Genomic DNA, 25713 nt, shown 5'->3' with positions numbered 1-25713 from the left:
AGTGTGCCAGAAACAGAGACAGAACTTCCAGCTCTCTCTGGGTCAGCTGATCCGCGGGCCGAGGTTAAGGCCCCCCTGCACCTCAAGAATAATAAGACCTCCCCAAAAATAAGGCCGAGCGCTTATTTCAGGGGTTACAAGAAAACGAGACCGTGTCTTTGTTTCGGGGAAACACGGTACATATTGTACATCCCCCCCCCGATGAATGCCATCACCTCCAACCAATGCAATTCACTTTCTGCTAAATGGTTGGAAGGTCCCTCCCTCCCAATGCCCCCCCTTCTTCCCCCTTCTTCCCAGGTAAGCAACACATTAGGGGCTCAGGATCTCAGCTCTTTAATTACCATCTTTATATTAATTACATTAACTAAACAAATATCAGACAGCAACCATCAGTGAACGGGCCCGACGGATCTCCTCTGAACGCTCCCCCTCAACCCTGCCCTTCAGCCGGCCCCACCACCAGCCCACCCGGCTCAGGTGGAGGAGAGGAAGCCGACGAGGGTGTACACTCGCAAGCCGGGCCTCTGGCTCCTGACGTGATGCCAGAGGTAACGGGACAAACGCCGGAAGTTGACGCCGCAAGGGCAGCTGAAGCGAGCCAGGCCCGGTTGGCAGGAGTCGTGCCGTTGCAAACCGGCGTGTCCTCGGAGCGACTTCCCGCAGGTCGAGCAAATGAAGAGGGCTTCCTCCAGGTGCCGGAGCTGGTGGCGCAGCAGGTGGAGCAGGCCGCGGAAGGGAGAGCCGCATTCGCACAGGAAGCTCCTCCCCCGGCGTTTCCGCCCCTTCTGGTGCGAGCGCAGCTGGGAGTGCTGGCTGTAGCAGACCCCGCAGTCGGGGCACTTAAAGCGCCAGATGCTGCCGTTGCGAAGGGGCTGCTTCCTGGCTCGCCGAAAGGTCCGTTTCTGGGGCCGGTCGAGGTGCTCGCCCACTGCCAAGCCTTGCTGGTCTGACTCGCTCTGCATCTCCACCACAACGAAGCCATCTTCGGCCGCCTGGGTGGGGCTGGGGGCCTCTTGCCCGGTATGCATGTTAACGTCCCATGGCTCCGAGGCCACTGGAATGCCACCCCCGGTGTCGTACTCCAGGTCCAAGACCTCGGGATGCTCCCCTGTAGGGCAAGGCAGCAGCCGCATCACCACTGGACTTCTGGGACTGGTGGTCACGGCGGGAAGGGGCTGCTGCTGCTTGCTTGCCTGGTACAAATTGGGCAAGCAGAAGCTGGCCTCCTGCGACTCCCAGGCCTTTTCTCCTTCCTCCGTAGCCTCGCTGTGGTCCAGAGGCAAGGAGTTCCCGTAAGGGAAGGTGACGTATTGAGGCTCGGGGACCAAATGGTAGGCGCCTGGATCCAGCGAAGACATCTGAGGGTCCAGGTAGAGTGTGGGGGAGACCTCCGAGGTCTTGATGATCACTTGCTGGAAAGGACCGGGCTCCGTTTGGCCATCCACCACGGCCGCCTGATCATCTGCTTGCAGAAGCACCGTCTGGTAAACAGTGCAAGGGTTCTGGCCGACCCACTCGGGGCCGACGGCCGCCTGGTCCTTCTCTCCGCCGGCCTGCAGGGGATGGGTGCTCACGGAAGGATCCAGGAGGGCCGCCTGCTCCTCGGTTCTGAGGAACACTGGCTGCACAGTATTGCTGGTCCCCTGACCGTCAAATATGGTGGCCTGCAGCTCGGCGTAATGCTGCTCAGCGGCGACAGGCACAGCCTCTGCCTCGTCGCCATCCAGAATGATGATCTGGTTTTCAGCACTCATGACCGCCGGTTGGAAGAGACCGCCGGCCACCTGGCCTTCCAGGACCCCTTCCTGCTTCTGCCAAGGCTGCAGGAGGTTGATCCCGGTGGCCCCATCCAGGACAGCCATGGAGTTCCCGGCTTGGGTGGCGTTGAGCAGCTCCTGAGGCTCCCACGTCTCAGCGCTCCTCCTCTTCTGGTGCTTGGCGGCTTTCTGTTTGCCCGTCCTTTGAGGCTTGGGGACCTGCAGGCTGGCTGGCTGGCTGAGGATCTCCTGCACGACCGGGAGGTCAGAAACACCTTTGCCTTCCAGGGGGTTCCTGGTGCCACCAAGAGGCTTGTAAACATACGAGCCTTGGGAGGAGCGCCGACTTACCTTCCGGTGATGGATTTTGATGCCCAGTCGCACCAGCTTCAAGTGCCACTTGGTGTGCCGCGCAAATTGCTCCGGGCGCAGGAACCGCTTGCCACACTCCAAGCAGCGGAGCTTGCGGGGTGGGGACGGGGGACGGGCGGGGTTCTGGGCTGCGTGCTGCTGGGCCAGCTCCTCCTCCTCCTGAGCGTGGTCCTGGAGGTGCTGGGTGTAGTGCCATTCCTCCATGAAGACCTGCAGGCACTTCTGGCACTGGTAGGCACCGAAGGCTGGTATTCCAGGAGGGGGAGGACCTCCGGTGCGCAAAGAGCAAGAGAACAAGGGAGGGACCCATTTCTCAGAAGCGGACAGTTTCGCCGCGGCGGCGGGGCGGTAGATCGAACGGCACTGGGCGGGGCGCGGAGGCCGTCTGACGGGCAAGAAGAAGGTCAGATGGGATTCCCCATCGTCATCGCTGCTGGAGATGTCCACAGATTCCAAGCAGAGGCAATTCTGGACGTTTTCCTGGCGGTGGAAAGAATCACAGGATGTATCAGCTAAAAAGGAACCTGACAGGTCATCTAGTCCAGCCTCCTATATCGACCCAGCTTAAGAAGTAAGTTTCTAAAATGCCGATTTTTAGGACTTGCAGCACAGCCTTTTTTTTTGTCCTGTTCAGATGGCAGAAAATGGCGCCTTCAGTTTTCATCGAGTGCGGTAGTTACTGAGGGCTCCAAAGACGGCCAAAATTAGGGGGCGCAGGTGGTCCACCCAGCCCCAGAGACAGGCAGAAGATGTTACACCTGTTACACTCAAGGTCAAGGTAATTACCTTCCCTAGTCCAGATGCAAGCATTAAACCCCTCTTCAGAAGTCTGGATTATAATGGTATTATATTATGTTGTGTCCAGACCACAAACCTCGCTGACGAGGGACACCAAACAATGGCGCTTCTGGCCAAATTCACCGCTAAAGGGTTGAGGAGTTTTAAGGGGAGAAATTAGCACCAACAATCCAAAAACAAGGAACCAAACTAGGAAAGGTTTTCCGGAGACTGCAAAAGGGATATTAAGGTAACTGCACATTTCCCCCTTCCCACAAATTCTGATGCCAGAGTAATTGCCTGCATGGCACTCCCTCTGAACCACTTGGTCAGGGAGCTTCTAAAAAGAACCCTTCGAGTATTCCCGGACTCCAAACCGAAAAGGGGACGAACGGTGCCAGCTGCCTACCAAATGCAGAGGCAATTCATCCAGGTCTCCATCTTCCGTCACTTCGATTTCAGCGCCAACGTCCATCCCCGTCACCAAATCCATGGTGTCCTGGAAAAAAAAAAAAGAGAAGGAAACCACCGGTGTGATATTTTTCCTTGGCAACTGAGGCTCCAGGAGTCCATGTTATCAGTCCATGATGGCAAACCTATAGCACGCGTTCCAGACATGGCACACAGAGCCCTTTCTGTGGGCACGCGCGCTGTTTGCTAGCTGGGCTTCTGGTTTCTGGCACACACATGCGCGCTGGCCAGCTGGTCTTCGCAGGTGCTGGAGTGCTGAAAAACACCCAAAATGCGGGTTGTTTTCCAGGCTGTTTTGGGGCCAGAAAAATAGCCGCAAAACGGCAAAGAAATAGTCATGTGCCTCCCGGCCAGCTGGTCTTCGGATTTCCAGTGTTCCAGCATGTGGACATACATACATGTGCATGCACGGACATACATATGCACGCACATGCGTTCCAGTTTGGGCACTTGGTGCCAAAAAGGTTTGCCATCACTGTTGTAGGCAGTCCCCGCTTAATGACGGGTTGCTTCAGGGATGGTTCAAAGTTGCGATGGCTCCGCCACTCCCCCCAAAATTACTTAGAATGCAGTTCTGCAAGGAACTGGACTTTCTTTGACTCTGCAAGCCTCCTCCCTCTGTGTCTGTCTGTCTCTCCCTCTCTGTGTGTGTAGGGGGAAATCACACCCACAAAAAGGGACCTGCTTGCAACAGGTACTTCTTACTCCTGCAGTCCTTTCTTAGCCACACTCAACAGGCCTGATAAGACAACCACAACCGCAACCACCTCCTAACACTAATCCGTAGCCGCCCCCCTTTCCGATTTCCCTTCCCCAACCAGGCGCCCTTCCAGGTGCACAATCCCCAGGACTGCCTCCATTGCAACCCTAATACGATATCACGCATTATAATCCTAATATAATAATAATAGGGGCGTGCATAAGAGCACCGTCCCTCTCCTACTGTCCCCATTTCCTGTGTTCTCATGCATTGCTTGTTCTTCTTCCTGCTGTCTTGTGCATGAGTGACAAACTAAATAAAATAAAATAAAGTCCCCAGGGAGTGGGTGGGGTGGTGGTGAAGGCAGAACTGGGATGCTCCAGAGGCCCCCCCCCACAATTCCCTTTGCAGAATGAGGCCTCCTCCTCCTCTCCCCCCTCCAGCCCAGCCTGCCCCCATCTAGGAAGGGGGGGGTGTCCCTTCCTTCTGCAAGGGGAAACCCGCGCGCGCCTCGGCGGGCTGCAAACTTGCCTCCTACTTGGATCCGGCAGGCCGAACTGCAGCAGCAGCAACTCGCGGCCGACCCCGCGGTCCCTGCCGCATGATGCTCGGCGGGGACAGACCGGGAGGACCCCCTCCGCCCCCCCGCCCCGCACAAGGCGCCCAGACGACCCAGCGCCGGCCTTTCCCCTCCCACCCCCTGCGCGCGCCCGGCGACCACCTCCCCTCCCCGAAGCGCAATGGCAGCAGCGACAGTGGCGGCGCTTCCAGCCCTGAGTGGAGCGGACTGCGCATGCGGAGAGGAGCAAAGGCTGCCGGAAGTTGTAGTCAAAGCCTTCCTGATTCATTCTTTCCTTCCTTCCTTCGCTGCTGCTGCTGCTGCAATTTTACAGAATAAGCCAAGCTCGGATGGAGGGAGGGATGGCTGGATCACAAGTCCCTGCAGGGTTTTATTTTATTTTATTTTGCAAGATTTCCCATTGCTTGCTTCCTAGGGTGGAGAGAAAGGAGCTGGCTCAAGGTCACCCAGCTGGGTTTTTTGTGCCTGGAACTGGTTGCTGCCCTTTCCAAACAAGGCAGAGGTCCTTGGCTGAAGGGCATTGTTCTTGGAGATAGCTCAGAGCTGAGCCATGCAGGTTCTTCTTCCCACGGAGATTAAACTACCTGAGACTTCTCAGGGAACAACAACTGAATGAAAAACTGCCGGTGACCTTCTACCGCTGCACCCTAGAGAGTATTTGTGCAGCCCAGATCTGAGAGTCTAGATTGGAGGTCTTCAAACTTGGCAATTTTAAGACTTGTGGACTTCAACTCCCAGAATTGCATAGCTGGGAGTTCAACTCCAATTCTGGGAGTTGAAGTCCACAAGTCTTAAAAGTTGCCAAAATCTCTGGTCTAGACAATATTCTTTGACTACAAAACTTCGCTTCATGGCTTTTAGTAACTCATAACCATGAAGTCCTCTATGGCGTGCAACAGCCAGAAAAACTGATGCCTTCTTTGTTGCACTACAAATACCATCGTCCCCAGCCCCAAACCAATGGAGATGGTAAAGATTAACATTAATTCCCCACCTCCACCACTAGATGGGGCTATGACTGTAGCAACAAGGGCTGTCTTCAACCCAACCAATAGATTCCGGTTTCAAGACACGCCTCTCCCGCTCTAAGCCGCTCTAGGCTCATACTTTGTAGGCTTTGGCGCATGTGTACGCGCAAAACTGCCGCGACGAACTAAACGCTGACGGCCACCCAACCAACATGCACAGGTTTGACGTGGAGAGGGAGCATGCGCCAAGTCAAAGCTAACGGTGCTCTCCCTCGGGGGACGAAGGATGACCTCCTGCGCTTGCGCGTTAACTCAAACAACGGTGGCCGACGAGGCTCTTTCCCCGCTAACTCTTCCGTGACCGCACATCGCTAATTCCATCTACCTCGTAACGAGCTTTCCCCCCCATTGACGCTACCTTCTTTTACCTGACGCCGGGCCGGAGTGCTTCTTCCATAAGCGAGGTTGGTATCGGCTTTCGGGACTCCGCTGCTCAGGTATTGCTTTGCGGGACTGAGAATAGGTAATTCCTTGTTCAGTGCGCCAATATTCTTCCGCGAACGTTGAGAACAGCCAGCGTTATCCTTCCGCGAGAGGTACATAGTTCCGGCGCTGCTTTCTTTCTCTCGTATCCCTGCGCGGGCGGTTGCTTAGCAACCACATCTGAGCCGCGGCACGTGTATCTCTCCGCCATTTATTATAGGCCCATCATTAATATGTGTATATATTAATCCCAAACTTTGGATGCTCCGTGATGGTTCATCAGAACTGTAGCACTTTGCACATGCTCAGTAGTATTAGTTGCTTGCATTCTACTTCCCCAGTACGTTCTGTCTTATTTAGGTCACTTATATTTGTTTGCTTTAAGTTATTGAATTTATGTAGCTCTCCATCTCATATATGTAACATTGGGAAGCATACACAATTAAAACACAAAGCTAAACAACAATAAAACAGCAAAAACAGTTAAAAAAACAAGCTATAATAACAAAAATGTAGGGGAGACTGCATGTTATCCCTCTCTGCTGCATATTATTTTATTTCAGAATTATAAACGGGGTTAAAGATGGTACTTCTTCCTCCATCCCTTGTGGGTCAAACGTACAATATAATAGGAAGAATAAGAGATCAAAAATTTAAAAAATCTAGAACTCCCAGCTAAGCTCACCCAGTTTCCCCCAGTCTGGTTTACATTTTTGCAGGACACAAGTCTTAAGGAAAAGTCTGACCTCCACAAATATTATATATATATATATATATATATATATATATATATATATATATATATATATATATATATATATATATATGAAAGGCATGTAAAAAGTATCCCTGATTTAGTGGCTTAATTGGGAGTGAAAACTTGGTTATTAAGCAGTCACTGAGTGAAACTGTGACCGCTTCCAACTTTGTTTTTCTTTGCTTTCGTAAATATGAATATTGGCCACAAAGTTGCTTTTTTATCACAGTCATAACTGTAATTGGTTGCTAAACAAGGCAGTTCCTAATAAGAACTACCCCTGTTGCTCTTTGAGGAATCGAGCAATTCCTCCTCTAGGGAATAATGGCAGAGCTGTGGGTCTTTAACCTACATCCCCAATCCTATACGCACAGTAATTCCAAGGTTAAACTTTTTCTTTGGTCCTCCTATTCAAAGCCTCCTGTTACTTTCAGGTGATTACTCCATTAAAAGGTAAAGGTAAAGGTTCCCCTTGCACATATATGCTAGTCGTTCCCGACTCTAGGGGGCAGTGCTCCTCTCCATTTCAAAGCTGAAGAGCCAGCGCTGTCCAAAGATGTCTCCGTGGTCATGTGGCCGGCATGACTAAATGACAAAGGCGCATGGAACACTGTTACCTTCCCACCAAAGGTGGTCCCTATTTTTCTACTTGCATTTTTACATGCTTTCGAACGGCTAGATTGGCAGAAGCTGGGACAGGTAACGGGAGCTCCCTCCATTATGCGGCGCTAGGGATTCGAACTGCCGACCTTTCTTATTTGACAAGCTCAGCGTCCTAGCCACTGAGCTACCACTCCATTACTCCATCCTAAATGTCATGCCTTTTCCTTCTAAGGCCTTCTGAGGTCAGATAATATGTTTCTTCACTCTTGGGATTGTTGAGAACCCAGATGGGCTCCCTTGTTCTCTTCCCAGATCCCATTGCCACATGTCGGAGTCAGGGCACAGTCAACCTGGATTGTATGAACGACGCCGTCGCTGGAACCGGGAGAAGGAACTGGGTCACCAAAGCCTGTCTGGGCCGGGGCGAGAGCGTGACTATGTCCCCTGGGACCGGGATCGAGACCGAGATCGAGACCGGCGGGTAAAAGTCTACCCTTGGGCTGGGAGGGCCATGAGGGCAGGGATCCACCTTGAGTCTGAGCTTGATTTCATTGTAGGAACCTATGGATGAACCAGTGGGGACAATGATGCAGAAGACACCCATCATTCTGGCCAAACCTCCAGCAGAGAGGGTAGGTGGGAGAACATGATCCACCACTTTTAGGTTTTATAAGTCATTTGGGGCCCAGAATTCACCACTGGAGGCTTCTTCATTCAAGGATAACCATGCAGCCCTATTTATCTGCTAAGTCTTCTCCCAGCCATGGGGGCCAAGTAGATTTAACTTCTACACCTCAGTAACAATTTGGGTTCTTGACCACCTATTAATTTTTCTTGTTTACCTGTACTTTTTTTCCAATCAAATTTCAGTTGTAAGTTGTGACGTTGGTTGGATAACCAGGTGATCACATTTGATTTTACCACCTTTTGTGTGGCAGTTATTAGCGAATATTGTGGTTGTTAAGTGAACCCATTGTTTGCTGTAGGGCATATTTTCCCCCTGGAAACTGAAAGTAAACACCAGTTTCTGACAAAAAAAAAAGAGTAAATTGTGGTCATGTTACTGCAGAGGGAGGCTGGCTGTTGGAATTTCAAATATGGGTTGTACATAGCTTTTTCAGAGTCTGTCATAGCTTCAAATGATTGCTAAGCAACTGGACGTAAGCTGAAGACTACCTGAAGTTGCTAGATTGGTTGATTTCTAATGCCCAAAGTCACAATTGTTTAAATTGGGCAGCTATATTGGTTTCTTAGAAATATATTCTCTCGCCACTTTAATGTTTGAAAGAGACCAATTGAGAAGGGTATTCTGTTTTCTTCCTACATATCCCTATCTTTCTTTAATTTCGTATTATTAATGGGATATTTTCCCTCCAGAGGGAATGAGGGAACACAGAATCGGAAACATACCTACAATGGGAATGGCCTCTCGCCTGATACAATATTTTTAGGCATCCTATAGGGAAGGAGCTGTTGAAAGTAGGGAAAAAGTAGAAATAACTTTATTACGGAAAGCTGCAAAAAAAAAAAGTTAAAAGGAAAAAGCAAATTCAAAGCCATCTGATAAATAGATGGCTTCCCTCCCGAGGAAGGTAGTGGGGCATAGGAGCTCTCAGGAAAGGGAGCTCTATACAGCTGAGCGGGATTTGGGATCTTGGCTTTTTTGCCTTCACAGTCCAAGGTGGCTCCAGCCACTGCCCCTGCCCCAGCTGCTGCTGCTGCTCCTGCCATGGAAAAGCCCATCGTGCTGATGAAGTCCCGAGAGGAAGGCAAAGGCTCTGCTGGAACCACAGAGGTGTCTGCTCAGCCCCCTGCAGCCGTGACCAAGGTGGAGAAGGAAGGCCAGCGTCCCACCCAGCCTGTCTATCAGATCCAGAATCGGGGCATGGGCTCGGCTGCATCCAGCGGCATTATGGACCGTAAGTCTGGACCAAAAGGGCAACCTCTTTGGATGAAAGCATTGTATCTTCGGCACCTGATAAAGGAGCATCTCTCCCGGCAGTTCAGGGAGTTCAGGCACGGTCTGTCTTTTTGCATGGTTTAGACCTGCCTCTCGAACTGCTGTTGGCCCTTGATCTGGATTTAAATCATCAACAGGGGAGGGAAGGGGTGATGTAATATTACTATATATTGCTGTTATGGGGAGCTTGTGGGTTAAGTTGTCGCCTGCTGATTTTTCTAGCTGTGGTTGGCCAGGCAAAGTTGTTAGCCCCGGAGAAGATGAAGCATAGCATCAAGCTGGTGGATGATCAGATGAACTGGTGTGACAGTGCTATTGAGGTATCTGGATTATCTTAGTAGTTTTCCCCGCTGGCTTGTTCTTTTTGTATTCTGTATCTCCCATTCTTGCAAATCTCTTGGAAACCCTGCGTAGATCTGTCTTGTTTTTCTTGAACCCGTTGCTTTCCAAAGCTGTTCAATGTCTTTTTCATTGGCTTTTTTTAAAAAAAGATTTTTATTAACAAACATGTAAAATACACACACACAAAAATTAGACGTATACCACATTTATACAATACAATACAAACAGGAACTTCCTGTTCTTTCTAATAGCAATCATCAATCGATACCGCTCACCTTATATTATTTCCCTTTCTATTGTATTTCCTTTGGATTTTACCATTCTTAACCCTCTTATTTTACTCAAAACTATTATTTTTTTGAGTTTTGTTATATTCCTTCATTGATTTTTGTTTCTTTCCTCCATCCACCTATACCATTTATCCCATATCTAGTAGAATTCTGATTCTTCTTTTCCCTGGATTTCTTTAGTTAGTTTGTCCATTTCGGCACAGTCCATAACCTTTCTTATTATTTCATCTTCACTTGGAATTAATTTGTTTTTCCATTTCTGGGCAAAGGCAATCCTTGCCGCCATAATTATATGTAGTATTAAATACTGGATTTCTTTTTTGTATTTCGCAGACATAGTTCCTAATAAAAAAAACTTCAGGTTTCCATTCTTTTTTAGCCCCTGTTATTGTCTCCAGCCAATTTTGGATCCTTTTCCAAAAAAAATTAGCCTCCTCACAGGTCCACAATAAATGGTAATATGTTCTGTGTATTGATTGCTTTGTTTTAATCCATTTTTATAGCTTTCAAATAACCATTTCCCCCTGACTTTCTGTTGAGCTACGTGGGGAGGTTTTTGGTTTTTATTAACTTTGTATTCCATCCCAAGCTATATGTTGTAAGTAGGTTAGAATCACAAGTGATTGTATTAAATATTTGTATGTATCTTAATTTTCCGCTGAAGTGCAACTTGGGAAAAAAAAATGAAGAACAAGATTGAAAAGGGTGCAAACAAACAAATAATAGATTGATAAGTTCCACCATTGCTAGCCAATATAAGTGGATTATATTTTGTTTTAGAATATAGATAATACATATTAAACTACCACCCTACGTTTATGAGGTGTTATGCTTACAATTGTTCCCCATTTCCTCTTTCTGATATTAGTACCTCCTGGACCAAACAGATGTGCTTGTAGTTGGGGTATTAGGGCTGCAAGGTACTGGGAAGTCCATGGTGATGTCACTGCTATCAGCCAATCAACCTGAAGAAGATCAGAGGTAGGTGGACCTTAGGAAGAGGAACTGCCTTGCCATTGGATGCCAGATTGATGAAAGAGGGTTGGCAAAGAGCTTTCAAAATGAAACGAATAAGGAAGATAGTTATGTCGCTCTTAATTCATTAATGGGTGTTAATTTTGGAAGTTTTTTCTTGCTTTAGTGTAGCATAACAACAAAAGGAACCAAGAAAAACATAGAATGATACTTACACGAAACAATTCAGCTTCATTTTTAAACACATTGTTAAAGTTTGATCTCATGAAATAATATTGGTTTGTTTTTCCATTGCATTGATCAGATCTAATGCTCGCACAGTTCGTGGAGATTTGTAAATCTAGGAAACACACTGCCTCTCTTTTTCTGCCTTCGCTGTTACTTGATAAAGCTGTAATTCTGTCTCTGCCGTGGTCCAAATTGTTGGCAGATTCCTTAGATTGTAATCATTTTTATCACACCATGTTAACAACATATTGATATTAAACCAAAACAGGGCCAGTGTGTCCTAGTTCAGAAATTATCACTCAGCTTCCTTGCTATTTGAATATTCCTGTTTTAAATACATAAGTTATTATTTTCAGCTGACACAGCTGCTTCCTTCCTCTTTTAGAGACGTTAAAATCTAGACCCTGCCAATTTGCTCTTTAAATATTTGGACATGGTGTGACACCACACTGGTTCGTCAATTCAGTGTATGCCCTGAAGTTTAACCCGTTACAGATTGTCAGCCCTCCTTCATTTTTCTATGAATGTTTCCTCCCTTTTTGTAGGACATACGTGTTTCGCACTCAGAGCCAAGAAATCAAAGAGCGTGGCGGCAACCAGACCAGTGGCATCGATTTCTTTATTACTCAGGAGCGAATCATCTTCCTTGATACCCAGGTCGGTGACGTGGTGATATTTCTGTGCTTTCTTTTAGCTCCCAATCACAATCTCCCGGTTTCCAACCTGAAAACCACGAGACCAAACGGGCACTCTCTTTATTTGTTCAGTATAAATGCTGCTTCCAAGAGCTGGTTACACAAACAATATCCATTAGTACAGAAGTGTATCCAGGACCCCTGTCCTCCATCCCATTTTCTCCCGAGGGGGGATTAGCTTTCTGTGAGAACTGAGGGCAGGACTTGGGCTACTTTGGCTAAGGAATGATAGCTTTAAAACTCCCAATTGTTTTCCTTCTCTTGTTTTGCAGCCCATTCTCAGTCCCTCCATCCTAGATCACCTGATCAATAACGACCGCAAGCTGCCACCGGAGTACAATCTACCCCACACCTATGTTGAGATGCAGGTAATGGTCCATCGTATCTTGTTTAGAACAGGGGACAGAGGTGGTTGCAGGGAATACCTGCAGTACTTTCATCTCAGGTAACCGTCGGAGCGAACCTGCCTATGGAAATGGTGAGGGCCCTGATCTGTATGTGTTTGCAGCTGAAGGAATTTGAAAGCTGGAAAACACAGGGACAATAAATCTGCCTTCTCCATTTCCTTTTTATTGTTTATTTGTGTTTCTTGAGGATTTTATATAAAGTGAAAAAGCATTTCTTAAGACAACGAGAGAGAGAAAAAAATAGCTTAAGAAAAAAAAATGTGAAAGGCGAAAAATTGAAATGTAATTATTTCCAGCCTTCTTTTCAACAGGTGTTAAACCTATTGTTTCCCTTCCCTCTTAGCTTCCAGAAATTCTTTAACCCCTTATTTAATTCTCCTCTGTTTCAGTAATTAAATCTATAAATTGTTTCTCTCTCTTTTTTTTTTAGTAAACATTCTATAAAAGCCTTCTAAACTTTTAAACAAAGCACCTTGTTTTCCTTCTGTCCAAACCGGTCAGTTTTGTAACATCCACGAATTCTGACATTGTGGGAATTTTTATTCTTCGGCCACTTCATAATACCTGTGTTCCTCCTTTCCTTACATTAGTTAATTTAGACTTCTTGCTGTTTCCCTTCGTGGTAACTTATATTTAATTGGACTGCACCTTCAGTCAATTCACTATTCTTAAATGATTATCAGGATGTCATCAGTTCTTGTGAATGCAGCTCTAGACCAAGAATTTGGCCATGATTTTTGGCTTGCATCCAGAGGCTGTTTCCTGCCTTTTCTGCCTGTTTACTTGATGCTTCTTTTGTTCTAGTCCCTTCAGATTGCTGCCTTCCTCTTCACCGTCTGCCATGTGGTGATTGTGGTACAAGACTGGTTTACTGACTTGAGCCTATACAGGTGAGAGATGGGTTGGAATGGGCCCTATTGTGAACAAACAACTGCAGGCAACTGTTTAAGTCCAAAGCCTTTTAATAATCCGCTTTCCTGCTGCTTAAGGTCAGAATTGGGTATACAACCTATTCTTTTAAACCCAAACTTGAATTCTCAAATCTTATCTGTAGATGTCTCAAAATATTAATTCTCTGAATGCAGGTACTTTGGGGTCTCTTGATAATGGCAAGACTGCTAAATTTTGAACAGCTTGATATATGTGTCACTGTTTTAGTTTAGTTTTATTTCTAAATCACCTTAATGCCAACTAGTAGACGGAAACCAGAGGGATGTGCTTCTTGGGTGATTGCTATATAGGTGGTTAAATCGGGTGTGCCCCCTTCCACCCTCAGTTTTTATGTCTCATCATTAAATCTGTCTTCCCTCTTCAAACTTTCCTGACAAGGTTAACATTGTGAGATTATTATTGGAGTAACAAAATTAGGAAAGTGTGACAGAAGAATCCTGCCGTCCTTCCTCTTACTGTGGAAAATTACTGTGTTCGTTGAAGGGTTTTCTTCTCCATTGCAGGTTCCTTCAGACAGCTGAAATGGTAAAGCCCTCCACTCCGTCTCCCAGCCATGAATCCAGTAGCTCTTCTGGCTCCGATGAGGGGACCGAATACTACCCACACATCGGTATGGAAGAACAGAAGCCTTTTCCTCCGTAATTGTCCTGTCTCCAGACGAAGGGGTGTCGGGCTGGAAGACAGGAAGTGATGGGAGGCTAAAGTAGAAAATTGTGAAGAAAGGGGACGGACGGACTAGGAGAGGCCAACCAGGAGGACATCACCACAAGTCTGTGTGTGGGGTGGAATGTAGCCTGGATTCCCAGGAGGGAGGGGCTGTAATCCAGAGCGCCAAGAGGCTGCTAGGTTTAGATAGCTTGACTGGGAGGAAGCAAATCAAGATCAGCGATCCCCAACCTATCCGGTTCTATGGACCGGCAGTGGCAGGGGAGGTAGGGGATGGTTTTGTGGGTGTGCCTGCTGTTTGTGTAAATGGAGTTTCGTAAGCTTGCTCGCCACTTCCGTAGCCCAGTTCCCCAAAGGCCGTGGAACTCTGGTCAAGACAGCTCCTCCCTAGACATTCTCAGAGTGTATAATTTAATGAGGCAGGTAATTTAATTTGGCCAGATGAGGAACAATAAAGGAAACTGCTTAGAAGTAATTCTGTGTCATCTTTCTTGACCCCTGTGACATCTGGTGGCACAGTGGTTAGAGCGCAGTATTGCAGTCTTAATTCTGGTGACTGCTGACTGCCAGCAGTTCGAGTCTCACCGGCTGAAAGTTGACTCAACCTTCCATCCTTCCGAGGTCGTTGGGTGCAATTCTATAAACCACTTAGGGAGGGCTGTAAAAGTACTATGAAGCGGTATATAAATACAAGTGGTATTGCTTTCTAGTTGCTTTCCATATATTTATTTTCCCTTCTTGCACGAGAATTAAACTCCTTTGCTTGCAGATTTCTAGATTCTGTCATTGTACACAATCTTCCTGTACACACGGAATGTTGCGTACTTGCTCCACTAAGAACCTTTTACCAGGAAATCAGAAGAAAACCTTCATGTTTAGCTCGGCTGAACCCTGACTTGTTTAAGACAAGAGTTTACATGAAGGTGTGAGCTGAGAGATCAAGGGCCCCGGACTCATGATTCTTGTTCATTCTTCTCCCCCTCTCTAGTTTTTCTCCAAAACAAAGCCAAGCGGGAAAACTTCTGCCCTCGGAACCTGAAGCAGATGCATCTCGTTATTGACAAGATTATGATGCATTCACACCTGAAATACAAAGGTAAGGTCTTGCTTTCCAATTCGCTTGGAGGACTGGATTACAGTTCTTGAATGGAAATGCAGTTCAAGTGGGTAGCGAGACTCTGATGCTGATGTGAGGAAAAAGAGATGCTGCTATGGATTCTGGAGGAATTCATCCAGTCTTAAATCTTCTTGTGGGTGAAAACAGCCTTATAAAAAAACAGTCAAAAGTCAAGCCAACGGTGCTGACTTTCTAAGTACCTTTTTAAGGATAGATTTGGGCAATACGGATATTTTTGCAAAAAAAAATGTTTCCTGAAAGGACCAACCACTACTGGAAAAGGACCAACCACTACTGAAAAAAATGTTTCCTGAAAGGACCAACCACTACTGTGTTTGGATCAAAGCATCAAAGCATCTTGGACGTGAATTTGGAGCATATACTTTGGATTCAGAATCAGGACCGGAATATGTGTTTCCTGGCAGATTTGCGGGACAGGAGACAGCAGGGAAAATTCAAGGCCATCCGGATTGGTGGGTGGGATCAAATATAGAGGGAACCAGAAGGGCAGGAACTAACTAGGTCTTCCAACTGATGACTACAGTTGTTCCTGGATGTCATTCGATGCTCGGATGCTGTTGCCACTAGATCAGGGGTGTCAAACTCTATTTCAGTGAGGGCTGCATCGGTTGTGCCTGACCTCAGAGGGTCGGGATGGGCGTAGCCAGGGGAATGTTACTTGTGTCAGAGGTGCCTGTGGTGGCCTGAGCATTCTGCCACCGAAAACGGACTCCCGAGCTCCGCTTTCAACTACAGCTGCCTCCTGCAAGCCTCTGCCAGAGAAAATAGAGCTTGTGAGGGCCATTTGCGAACTCCATTTTCGCTGGCAGAGGCACCGGGGGCTGGTCCTTTGCTGTTTCCAGGGTGGCTTCGCAGGCCAGATCTAAGCACCCCACGGGCTGTATCCGGCCCCCAGGCTGTGAGTTTGACATCCTTGCACTAGATGATGTACAGAATCAGTCAGAAAGAAAGAAAAGAAAGAAAAAGAAGGAAGGAAGGAAAGGAAAGAAAGATAGAAAGAAAGAGGAAGGGAGGGTTGAGAGATAAAGAAAGAAGGAAGGAAGGAAAGGAAAGAAAGAAACAAGGAAGGAAGGAAAGAAAAGAAAGAGAAAGGGAGGATTGAGAGACAAAGAAAGGAAGAAAGAAAGAAAGGAAGGGAAGGTTGAGAGTCAAAGAAAGAAGGAAGGAAAGAAAGAAGGAAGGAAGGAAAGAAAAGAAAGAGAAAGGGAGGATTGAGAGACAAAGAAAGGAAGAAAGGAAGAAAGAAAGAAAGAGGAAGGGAGGGTTGAGAGTCAAAGAAAGAAAGGAAGAAAGAAAGAAAGAGGAAGGGAGGGTTGAGAGTCAGAAAGAAGGAAGGAAGGAAAGAAAGAAAAAAGGAAGGAAGGAAAGAAAAGAAAGAGAAAGGGAGGATTGAGAGAAAGAAAGAAAGAAAGAAAGAAAGAAAGAAAGAAAGAAAGAAAGAAAAAGATTCACTCACTAATGGAAACTTGGAATTCACTTTTTTCCTGGAAGGCTCAGCCTGGCAAAAGACAGGAAATCTTAGAAGTTCCACTTTTTTCCTCCTAGGCACCCTCTCCATGCTTGAATGCAACATATTCCCTGGCCTGCCACAGAGCTACCTGGACACGGAGGTCAACCTGTTCTTGCTGCCCTTCATGGATTCTGAAACGGATGACGTGCTACCCAGAGCAAGTGAGCCCCGAGAATTCGCTTCCCAGCTTTTTCTCGTCCTTAGCTCAGAATACAAACACCCACTCTTCCATTTCCTTTACAGCCCCAGGAAGCGGCCCTCTCTTCTCCCTCCTTCCTGGATACAAAGGACACCCCAGCTTCCAGTCGCTGATTGCCAAGCTCCGGAGCCAGATGATGTCCATGTCCCGGCCTCAGCTCTCCCATACCATCCTGACAGAAAAAAACTGGTAAGCAGGTGTTTAACTGCAGCTAAGACCAGTGAGATTTGTGGCAGCCGAGACATCCTAGATCAGCTCTTCTGTCTCCCACCTTGGAGGAAGAAGCTACTGTATTTTTCGGTATTTAAGGCACACCCCGCCCCCCAAAAAAAGTGGGTGGAAATGTGTTATAGAGTGAATGTTGCCGAAGCCCCGTCCACCCTCCAGCCCCCACCTGCCAGCCTTTGCCTCCCACCAATTTGCCTTTTTGCAGCAAACAGCCTGGTCAGCTTCAGCACAGCCTGATTTAGCATGAGCAGCTGATTGGCGATTGGATCTGCCTCCCGGAATACCGCCGATCAGCTGTTCCAGGCTGCAGGGATTGCAAACTGCCCATCACCGCTGCTGCTGTCTATCACCGCCTCTGTGCGTCCCATTTTTGGCCTCCGCGCATCCCATTCCAGGCGGCAGGTGACGATCCCCTCTGCCATGAACGAGCCAAAAATGGGACGTGCGGAGGCTGAAAACGGGGCATGTGAAGGCGGCGATAGGAGCAGTGGCGATGGGTGGGTGGCGATCCTTGCAGCCTAGAACAGCTGATAGGCGGTATTCCGGGAGCAGATCCAACTGCCAATCAGCTGCTTGTGCTAAATCAGGCTGTGCTGAAGCTGACCAGGCTGTTTGCTGCAAGGAGGCAAATTGCTGGGAGGCAGATTTTTTGTTGTTGTTTTCCTTCCCAAAAGCCGTGTGCGTCTTATAGTCCAGAGCGTCTTATAGTCCAAAAAATATGGTAATTGACGTGCCCCAGACCTCTTGCATCAGACACTGTAGACTTTGCGAGTGAAGGTCCACATCGTGGTGGAGAACTTTCACCTCGTACACATTGACCTGAGTGTTGACATTTCCCGTCCAGGTTCCACTATGCAGCACGCATCTGGGATGGCGTCAAGAAGTCCTCCGCTCTCTCTGAGTATAGCCGGCTGCTGGCATGAGAACAGGGTCTCCATACTGGAACTGCCGAGAGACAGCTTCATCCCTGAGCTGGAGCAGACCAGGGTACCTGCCCCCCTCGTGCCGGGGGGGCCCAGGATGATACGTCTTCCAGAGAAGGGAGCTGCACTCCTTCGGTGGTGCCAGGAAGGTTTAAGAGGGGAAATGCAAGGTTTTGGCTTTGCATCCCTAAAGGACCGTCCTGTTCAAAATGGATCTTGTCCCTTGGGGAATCTGGCCTAGGTGGAGAGCTGCTCTTGTACCATTTCCAGAGCTGTGCTGGGTCCTTTGCACAAGGATGGATTCAAATCTGCAATTTCCTGGCGGGAGGGGGTGGGGACGGACAATGAAACCTCCTCTGCTTTGGAATAGCAGGTGAGGCCGAAGGTCGGTGGCGAGTTGGTGTTGTTTGTGTACTCGCAGGGTTTCCACCCTACTTCAGTGTGTCATTCATAAAAGCTTTCATTTTGCTAGGCATGTATCATGCCGCCTTCTCTCTCTATTCCAGCCTGTTTCTCTTCCCCCTATTTGGCCCTATTTTTCCTGGTCCCCTGATGCAAACTGGACAGAACTCTCCTTTTTTTTTTGCATGGATGGTTATTATTGTTCAATAAACTCTTAAAGTTGCTTTCATTTTGAAGGATGTTTTGATACACACACACAATAAATCACTGCTGTGTTATCGTCTTCACTTGACAAGTATTGGAGAAGTGACGTTCTAAAGATGCAATCGTTTTTATCTGTGAGATGAGTTATCTCGAAAAGTGTCATAGTGGGACCTTCTCATTTTTTTTTTTTGCCGTTGGATTCTTTCCGCCTCCAAATTTGCCTAGCGAATTGGCTATTTAGTCCAATATAGGTTGAAGGTAAGATCTGATTGAATCAGGGTGGTCATATCAGTTTCAAAAATCAGTTTGAACAGATCGACTCAGTTTAACTTGAATCATCCATCCAACGTGGACTTGACTGAATGGCTTTGAATGGAAATCTATTGATCAAAGACTCATCTGTTTCTACGGTTGTAATACACTGTTTGCCCTTGAGTTTTAGACAGTGTGATAAGTTTCAGACAATATTGCTTTGGATCTGAAGAGTGGCAGTATCCTAACAGATAACAGGCAAATTCAGCTTTGTTACACTATCCAAATAAATCGATGCAAAAGTTTTTAAAAGGCTCTTATTTTTTGGCAAGAAACTAATATTTTTATTTGTAATGTTTCTGACTTAATATTTTTGGGATACCCCCAAACATTCTTTCCGTACATGAGTGACAAATTAAATAAATAAAAATTGTCCTTGTTTTTTTTTTCCCCTTTGAAAACATTTCATGTCTCATCCAAGAAGCTTCTTCACTTCAATGCAGAACTGAAGGGAGTTTCTTGGATGAGAAGCGAAACATTTTCAATGGAAAAAAAAACACAAGGAAGTCCAGTTGCCTTTTGCAAAAAGCACCCTTGGGACAACTATGGATAATTGAAAATCTCCCTAGACATCTTTGGGATACAGCTGCAGGAGGTGAATGAAAAAAAAACAGCAACAGGAATTTCCTTTTCATTCAAACTTGCTGTTTGAATAAAAACTGTGTATAGTAAAAAGAAAAACCTTCCTAGGAATTAAAAAGTAAATAAACTAGCTCAACCATCAATCAACTTTGGAATGATCCATTATCATTCTACAGTTCATTAACAAAAACTTCCAACTGTTCCAACCATTCACACAAAAACATCTTTACTCATTCATTTATTTAGAGGTTTGTATGGCCACCCAACAGACAGATATGTCTGAACAGCATGTAACATAGAAGAAAAAGAACAGCTGAATGATTGATTTAGTACCATGAAGTCACTGACTCCCACAGTCATACATATTTTCTCCATGATGATCTCTCCCCAGTGTGATCTTTCAAGCCTGCCTAAAAGTGCACTCCTCACCTGTACCTGAATCCATTCACCTTACTGATGACCTCTTTCCTCCAGCCTTTCCCAGTGTTACAGTCATCTCCAGAGAATAATAACGGAATACTAAAATAACAGAGTTGGAAGAGACCTTGGGTGTTTTCTAATTCAGCTCCCTGTTCAAGCAGAAGGCCTGTTTAGTTTAGTTTATTGTCATTGCACCTTGTACAAATGAAATTAAATGCCATCTTCAGTGTATGTTTTATACATAAAAAAAATAAAAGCACACATTCTTCACATTCTATACAATTGAATTAAAAACCCTTGATACTGCTTTAATATTGCACCATACAGTAAAATTCAATATAGTTAACGGCTCTGGGATAGAAGCTGTTTTTCAGCCTATTTGTCCTTGTTTTTATTGCCCTGTACCGTCTGCCAGATGGTAATAGTTAAAAAAAAAGGGTGCCCAGGATGAGATGGATCTTTAGGAATGTTTTGAACTTTCTTAAGGCAGCAGGAGCTATAAAGCTCTTCCGAGGAGGGGAGAGGACAACCAATGATCCTCTGGGCAATGACGTTTAACCCTCTGGAGCGCTATCCTATCCACCACTGTGCAATTAGCAAAGCATACACAGGCACAGTAAGTTAAAAATACTCCCTAGGGTGCAGTGGTAGAAGGTCACCAGCAATTTTTCATTCAGTTGTTTCCTGAGAAGTCTCAGGGAGAATCATCTCTACTGGGCCCTTTTGACCAGGGCTGCAATTACCCCAAGTCAGGTCCTCTTTTATGACAACACACAAACTAACTGTCCACTTGCTCCACTTGGTCTCCATTGATAACCAAGGACTGGATGTCCGATCTATTCCTTCTATGTCCACTATAAGCTCCTTGATCTTATTGATGTTAAAGACCATGTTATTGTCTCCACACCATGAAAACAACTGATCCATCTCATCTCAATAGGCAGATTCATCCCCCCCCTCTCCCCAGAGATGATTCCCACCACTGTCGTATCATCTGCAAATTTAATAATAGTGTTACTGGCGTGAATGGAAATGCAGTCATGTACATAAAAAGCACAGAGTAAGGGACTCAATAGTGTAGCAGTGTTAAGTTTCTTGACTGCTTGCGGCTTCATTGTTGAACAACTCAGAGAAGCATTGAAGTTCACTATGATCTGGAAACAATTCTTTCAACCCTGAGACCATCCAGGTCTTTAGGAGATCTCAAACGTTCATTATTTAGCACCAATCTGCAATTCGATAAAAATTACTCGGCTTTGATTAAAATTAACCAGCACAATAAGTCTTAACTTTACAACTTAAAAAGCAAGTCATTGCAAGAAGGCCTTTTGGTCGACGAAAATGAAGATGATGTTATCCATTCAATTGTATCCAACCCTTGGTGACTCTACGGGCCAGATCTCTCCACATTTTCTGATCTTGCGGTACTTGGGAGTCTTTCTAGGCTCTGTCTGGTGTCAGCTTTGATGGTTTTGTCAGTTATAGAAATATAGGAAATCCTAAATACAGGGCAATTTGGGCTTTAGAAATACAAACCAGCTTCATCCTTATTTGTCTCCCCCCCCCCCAAAAAAAAACCACTGGGAAGCATAGTTTTACAGTGGTGGCATAATTGATATCCCGGAATCTGCCATACTCTCTATATTTTGCAATAAAGAGAAATAAAGTAGCCCACTGCTCAACTATCAAAAAAAAAATATTGCAAAAGGCCACGTTTTGTGCTTCATGTCTCTCCCCCACCCTGCCCCCACTTCCAGCTGGTGAATTTAATTATGGGTTTGTGAAAATAACACCGTCTGATTCAGTACCCCGTAACATTCCTTGTGCCCTCATTCCCCAGCCTGTTCCTCATGGTCTAACTTCCTTCAGAGCTCAGATTCAAAAGCCTTGAGGAAAACCTGTTGAGCATCCTTGGCCACCTCATCCAGGCAGCTCTTGAGCATGTAGAATGTGGTAGCGAAGGAGATCCCTCCAGCTGCCACGGAACCAAGGACGGGTATCGTGCTGACAAAATACTCCATAAACATGAGTGCCCCACTGCCAGCTTTGGTGAGCAGCTTTAGAACTAAATCTTTGGAGATCTCTTTAGCTAAAGGCGACTGTATTACCTCTGTGATCTCCTCCACAGGTTTGTTGGCCTTCTTAGCCAACCTGACAAGAGAGTCCCTATCCAGACCAAAACTCTTGAGGTATTTTGAGAGGTTTTTGATCAGGAGGGCTACATCACAGGCTACCCCGAGGCCTGGAATAGGGACAGCAGCCGCTCCAGCGGAGACCATCGCCACCTTCCAGATCTCTGCCCGTAAAGCCCTCTTCTTTTTCTGCAGGATGCCCAGAGACATGTTGGGCAGTGCCAGGAGAAAAGCATGTCTCTTATGGCTCGGCAATTCCTTATCCAAGGTTTCCTGCAGCATCACAAAGTCGTAGTTATTTAGCTCCCAGTTGCAGACAAGGAAGACTTTGGAATCGGGCATATTCTCAGCCCGTAAGCACTTCTGGCAATTTTCTCGCATCTGTCCCAGTATAGCCTCTTCATTGTAAGTTTGCGGCCGGCGTTTTCTGCTGGCCTCCAGGTCTGTATCCACTTTGGAGCGCACAAAATAGAATTTCTTCCCCACCTGAGAGATTGCCTTTGCCAGCTGGACATGGCTGGCCTTGAAGCGTTCTGAGGCGATGAGGATGAAGAAGTCGTAGCGGGAGAAGTGAACCTGCCGCAGGTAAGTGCTGGCGCGGAATGTTGGCGTTCCAATTCCAGGTAGATCCCACAGGGTGACATTGGGGTACTTGGGGTGTGGGTAAGGTGTGGGCTTCTCTGTGGTCTCCACCACCCCAGTGGGAGCAGAAGCGTCTTCCTCATCTCCTAGCCCTCGGATGGCATTGACAAAGGAGGACTTCCCCGAGCCAGATTCTCCCGTCACTGCTATGTTCAAGCAGGTATCCTCCAGGGACTGAAGGTTTTCCATAATCTTGGCAACGGCTTTGTCCATTCTCCCTTGTTCAAGAGCGTCCTTAATCTCTTCAATCTCTTCATTGGTGATGACATCATAGTCTTCGGAAAAATCCCCCTCATTTGGTGGTACGAATTGATACTGCATTGCCATAACCAAGCCTAGGGGAGAAGGAGAGGAAAGAAGGACAGTATTGTACACCAGGCGAGTTACGTAACAGAAATGAGTTTATGTAGCAACCCAGCAAAGTTCATTCCACTGAATTCACGTGGCACGCTAAGTCTAACTTTGTTTGATTTAGTTGATAACGGTACTGAAACTTTGTCGAAACTTCTGTGGGCTCTTTCTCCTGAATTCTGCTTCTTTTGGTACCACAGCAGCCATTTTACCCCAAATATCCGAATTAGACTGTGTTGTTTCTCTGTGTCATAGAATATAAGAGGGTATATGCTTTCTTTTTTTCTCTTTCTTTCTTTCTTTCTTTCTTTCTTTCTTTCTTTCTTTCTTTTCTTTCTTTCTTCCTTACTCCTTCCTTCTTTCTTTCTTTTTGTTTCTTTCTCTCTCCCTCCCACTTTCTTTCTTTCTCTTTCTTTCCTCCCTCTTTCTTTTCTTTCTTTTTATTTCTTCCTTTCCCTCTTTCTTTCTTCCTTGCTCCTTCCTTCTTTCTTTCTTTGTTTCTTTCTCTCTCCCTCCCACTTTCTTTCTTTCTCTTTTTCTTTCCTCCCTCTTTCTTTTCTTTCTTTTTCTTTCTTCCTCTCCCTCTTTTTTCTTTCTTTCTTGCTCCTTCTTTCTTTCTCTCCTTCCCTCTTTCTTTTTGATTTTTTTCTCTCCCACTTTTTCTTTTTTCTTTTTCTTTCCTTCCTCTTTCTTTTCTTTCTTTTTATTTCTTCCTCTTTCTTTTCTTTCTCTCTTCTTTCTCTTTCTTTCCTTCTTTACCTCCCTTTCTTTCTTTCTTTCTCTCTCTCTTTCTCTCTCTCCCTCCCTCTCTCTTTCTTTTTGTTTTTTCTCTCTCTCCCACTTTCTTTCTTTTTTCTTTTTCTTTCCTCCCTTTTTCTTTTCTTTCTTTTTCTTTCTTCCTCTCTTTCTTTCTTTTCCTTCTTTCTCTTCTTTCTCTCTTTCCTTCTTTCCCTCCCTCCCTTCCTCTTTCTTTCTTCTTTCTTTCTCTCTCTCTTTCTTTCTCTCCCTCCCTCCCTCTCTCTTTCTTTCTTTCTCTTCCCCCCTTCACTTTTTCTTTCTATTTTTGTCATGTTTACGTAATGTATGTTGGAGGTGGTGTCCCTTCCAGAGCTATATGCAATTTTAATGTATGCCGATTCGTGTACTTTTAAAGTGACAATAAATATCCTAAGTTAAGTTCTAATTTTGCACCAGGCTAGGACAAACGCGCTCCCCTATTACCCTTCCTCCTCTCTTCCAGTTGGGATTCCAAGAGGCGACAAAGCCATTCTCTTTCCCCAGCCCGCTTTTCATCCTTCTGTTTTCTCTGCCTCTCTCTCTCTCCCCCCCCCATCTCTCTTTCAGGGCAGCCTCCCTCGCAGGGTTGTTGTAGGAAAACGGAGGAAGAGGAGCGAAGCACGACGTTTGAACCGCTGAACCAAAGGCAGGATAGCAAAGGCTGCTTTCTCTCTCTCTCTCTCCCCCCCCAAATTCTCTGCCCCAACGCGATTTGTTTCTCTTTTAATCTTGCTTGCAACGTACCCCGCCGCCCCCCCCCCCCGTCCCCATTTGCCTCCGCAACCCCCAGCTGCATTTCCACCCGCGGTTCTCCCTGCCCTCGAAGCTTGAATCGCCGGAGTGGGAGCTCCCAGGTCACCTGCGGGCACCCGGTGCGCCCTTTGGGAATTTGGACAGGGGTTTGTGCGCTCGGAACACACGACGCCCATTGCCAACAAGGCCGGGAATCCTTCGTCCCTGGAGCGGCAGGGATGCTCCGAAAAATCAGCCCAAACAGCCGCCCCGTCCCGCAAGTTTGACTAAAGCCCCGGGGATTGTGCGGGGGGGGGGGGGAGATCTCCGAGGCGGCGGAGGCTGTTGGGATGCGCTCTCCCCGCCGCCCCTCCTGTCCCTGGGCTGACGGTACCTGTGGCCGGAGAGTTCGGGGGCCGAAGCGCTTTCTCGTCGCTGCAGCTTCCGAGCGGCGCTTCCTGCTTCTCGCCTCTCGCCTGAATTGGCTCGGAAGTTTTACAGATGGGGCGGCGCGGCTGCCCTCTTCTGGAAGGAACGCCCCCGTCTGAAGGCCAGGCGGGTCTCCTGCGGAAAAGCCGAACGCTCCCCTGGGTTTTCTCCGGTTGGCATGACTTCTGGGATGGAAGAGGAGGGAGGGAGGGAGAGAAAGAATGAGAGGACAACACACACACACACACACACACACACAGAGAGAGAGAGAGAGAGAGAGAGAGGGAGAGAGGGAGGACAACAGAGAGAGGTGGGGGAGGAGAGATAGAGAGAGAGAGAGACAGAGAGAAAGAGAGAAAGTCGGAGAGATCAAGAATAAAGAAAAGAGAAAAAAGAGAAAGAATGAGAGGACAACAGTGTGTGTGTGTGTGTGTGAGAGAGAGAGAGAGAGAGAGAAAGACAGAGAAAGTCAGAGATCAAGAACAAAGAAGAGAAGGAAAAAGAGAAAGAATGAGAGGACAACAGTGTGTGTGTGTGTGTGTGTGAGAGAGAGAGAGAGAGAAAGACAGAGAAAGTCAGAGATCAAGAACAAAGAAGAGAAGGAAAAAGAGAAAGAATGAGAGGACAACAGTGTGTGTGTGTGTGTGTGAGAGAGAGAGAGAGAGAGAGAAAGACAGAAAGTCAGAGATCAAGAACAAAGAAGAGAAGGAAAAAGAGAAAGAATGAGAGGACAACAGTGTGTGTGTG

At 46.7% G+C, this 25713-nt stretch overlaps 3 protein-coding genes across 4 annotated transcripts; 1 reads left to right on the top strand and 2 right to left on the bottom strand.

The window, feature by feature from the left end:
* Positions 1 to 303: 303 nt before the first annotated feature.
* Positions 304 to 6249, bottom strand: LOC116515694 (zinc finger protein 853-like). Of its 2 annotated transcripts, none has more exons than XM_032227863.1 (3): positions 6057 to 6249; positions 3319 to 3408; positions 304 to 2612 (listed from the first exon to the last, which is right to left on the bottom strand). In XM_032227863.1, the coding sequence occupies exons 1-3, from the start codon at positions 6228 to 6230 to the stop codon at positions 477 to 479; spliced, it is 2400 nt and encodes a 799-aa protein (XP_032083754.1). In that variant the 5' UTR covers positions 6231 to 6249; the 3' UTR covers positions 304 to 476. The 2 variants fall into 2 exon arrangements, with proteins under 2 accessions (XP_032083754.1, XP_032083755.1); XM_032227864.1 differs by lacking the exon at positions 6057 to 6249 and adding an exon at positions 4612 to 4793.
* On the top strand, positions 5773 to 19272 carry SMG9 (SMG9 nonsense mediated mRNA decay factor). Its single transcript, XM_032227865.1, has 14 exons — positions 5773 to 6092; positions 7784 to 7952; positions 8029 to 8103; positions 9147 to 9390; positions 9654 to 9751; positions 10932 to 11044; positions 11812 to 11923; positions 12234 to 12329; positions 13173 to 13258; positions 13823 to 13929; positions 14974 to 15081; positions 16669 to 16794; positions 16877 to 17021; positions 17905 to 19272. Exons 2-14 carry the CDS (start codon positions 7797 to 7799, stop codon positions 17981 to 17983), a joined length of 1545 nt encoding a protein of 514 aa, XP_032083756.1. The 5' UTR covers positions 5773 to 6092; positions 7784 to 7796; the 3' UTR covers positions 17984 to 19272.
* A 1475-nt stretch (positions 19273 to 20747) lies between these two features.
* Positions 20748 to 25190, bottom strand: LOC116515851 (interferon-inducible GTPase 5-like). The gene is made up of 2 exons (XM_032228128.1): positions 24932 to 25190; positions 20748 to 23012 (listed from the first exon to the last, which is right to left on the bottom strand). Exon 2 carries the CDS (start codon positions 23002 to 23004, stop codon positions 21769 to 21771), a length of 1236 nt encoding a protein of 411 aa, XP_032084019.1. The 5' UTR covers positions 23005 to 23012; positions 24932 to 25190; the 3' UTR covers positions 20748 to 21768.
* Positions 25191 to 25713: the final 523 nt, after the last annotated feature.

The sequence above is a fragment of the Thamnophis elegans genome, chromosome 12 (assembly GCF_009769535.1).
Source record: "Thamnophis elegans isolate rThaEle1 chromosome 12, rThaEle1.pri, whole genome shotgun sequence".
In the NCBI taxonomy this organism is placed as follows: domain Eukaryota; kingdom Metazoa; phylum Chordata; class Lepidosauria; order Squamata; family Colubridae; genus Thamnophis; species Thamnophis elegans.
This window is presented reverse-complemented; position numbering and strand designations above follow the sequence as displayed.

Coding starts and splice junctions, on each gene's coding strand:
- LOC116515694 (XM_032227863.1), bottom strand. CDS start 6,230: ATGTACCTCTCGCGGAAGGATAACGCTGGCTGTTCTCAACGTTCGCGG. Junction 3,409..6,056: donor GCACTCCGGCCCGGCGTCAG/GTAAAAGAAGGT, acceptor TTTTTTTTCCAG/GACACCATGGATTTGGTGAC. Junction 2,613..3,318: donor ATGAATTGCCTCTGCATTTG/GTAGGCAGCTGG, acceptor TTCCACCGCCAG/GAAAACGTCCAGAATTGCCT.
- SMG9 (XM_032227865.1), top strand. CDS start 7,797: ATGTCGGAGTCAGGGCACAGTCAACCTGGATTGTATGAACGACGCCGT. Junction 12,330..13,172: donor ACACCTATGTTGAGATGCAG/GTAATGGTCCAT, acceptor CTTTTGTTCTAG/TCCCTTCAGATTGCTGCCTT. Junction 16,795..16,876: donor TGACGTGCTACCCAGAGCAA/GTGAGCCCCGAG, acceptor TTTCCTTTACAG/CCCCAGGAAGCGGCCCTCTC.
- LOC116515851 (XM_032228128.1), bottom strand. CDS start 23,004: ATGGCAATGCAGTATCAATTCGTACCACCAAATGAGGGGGATTTTTCC.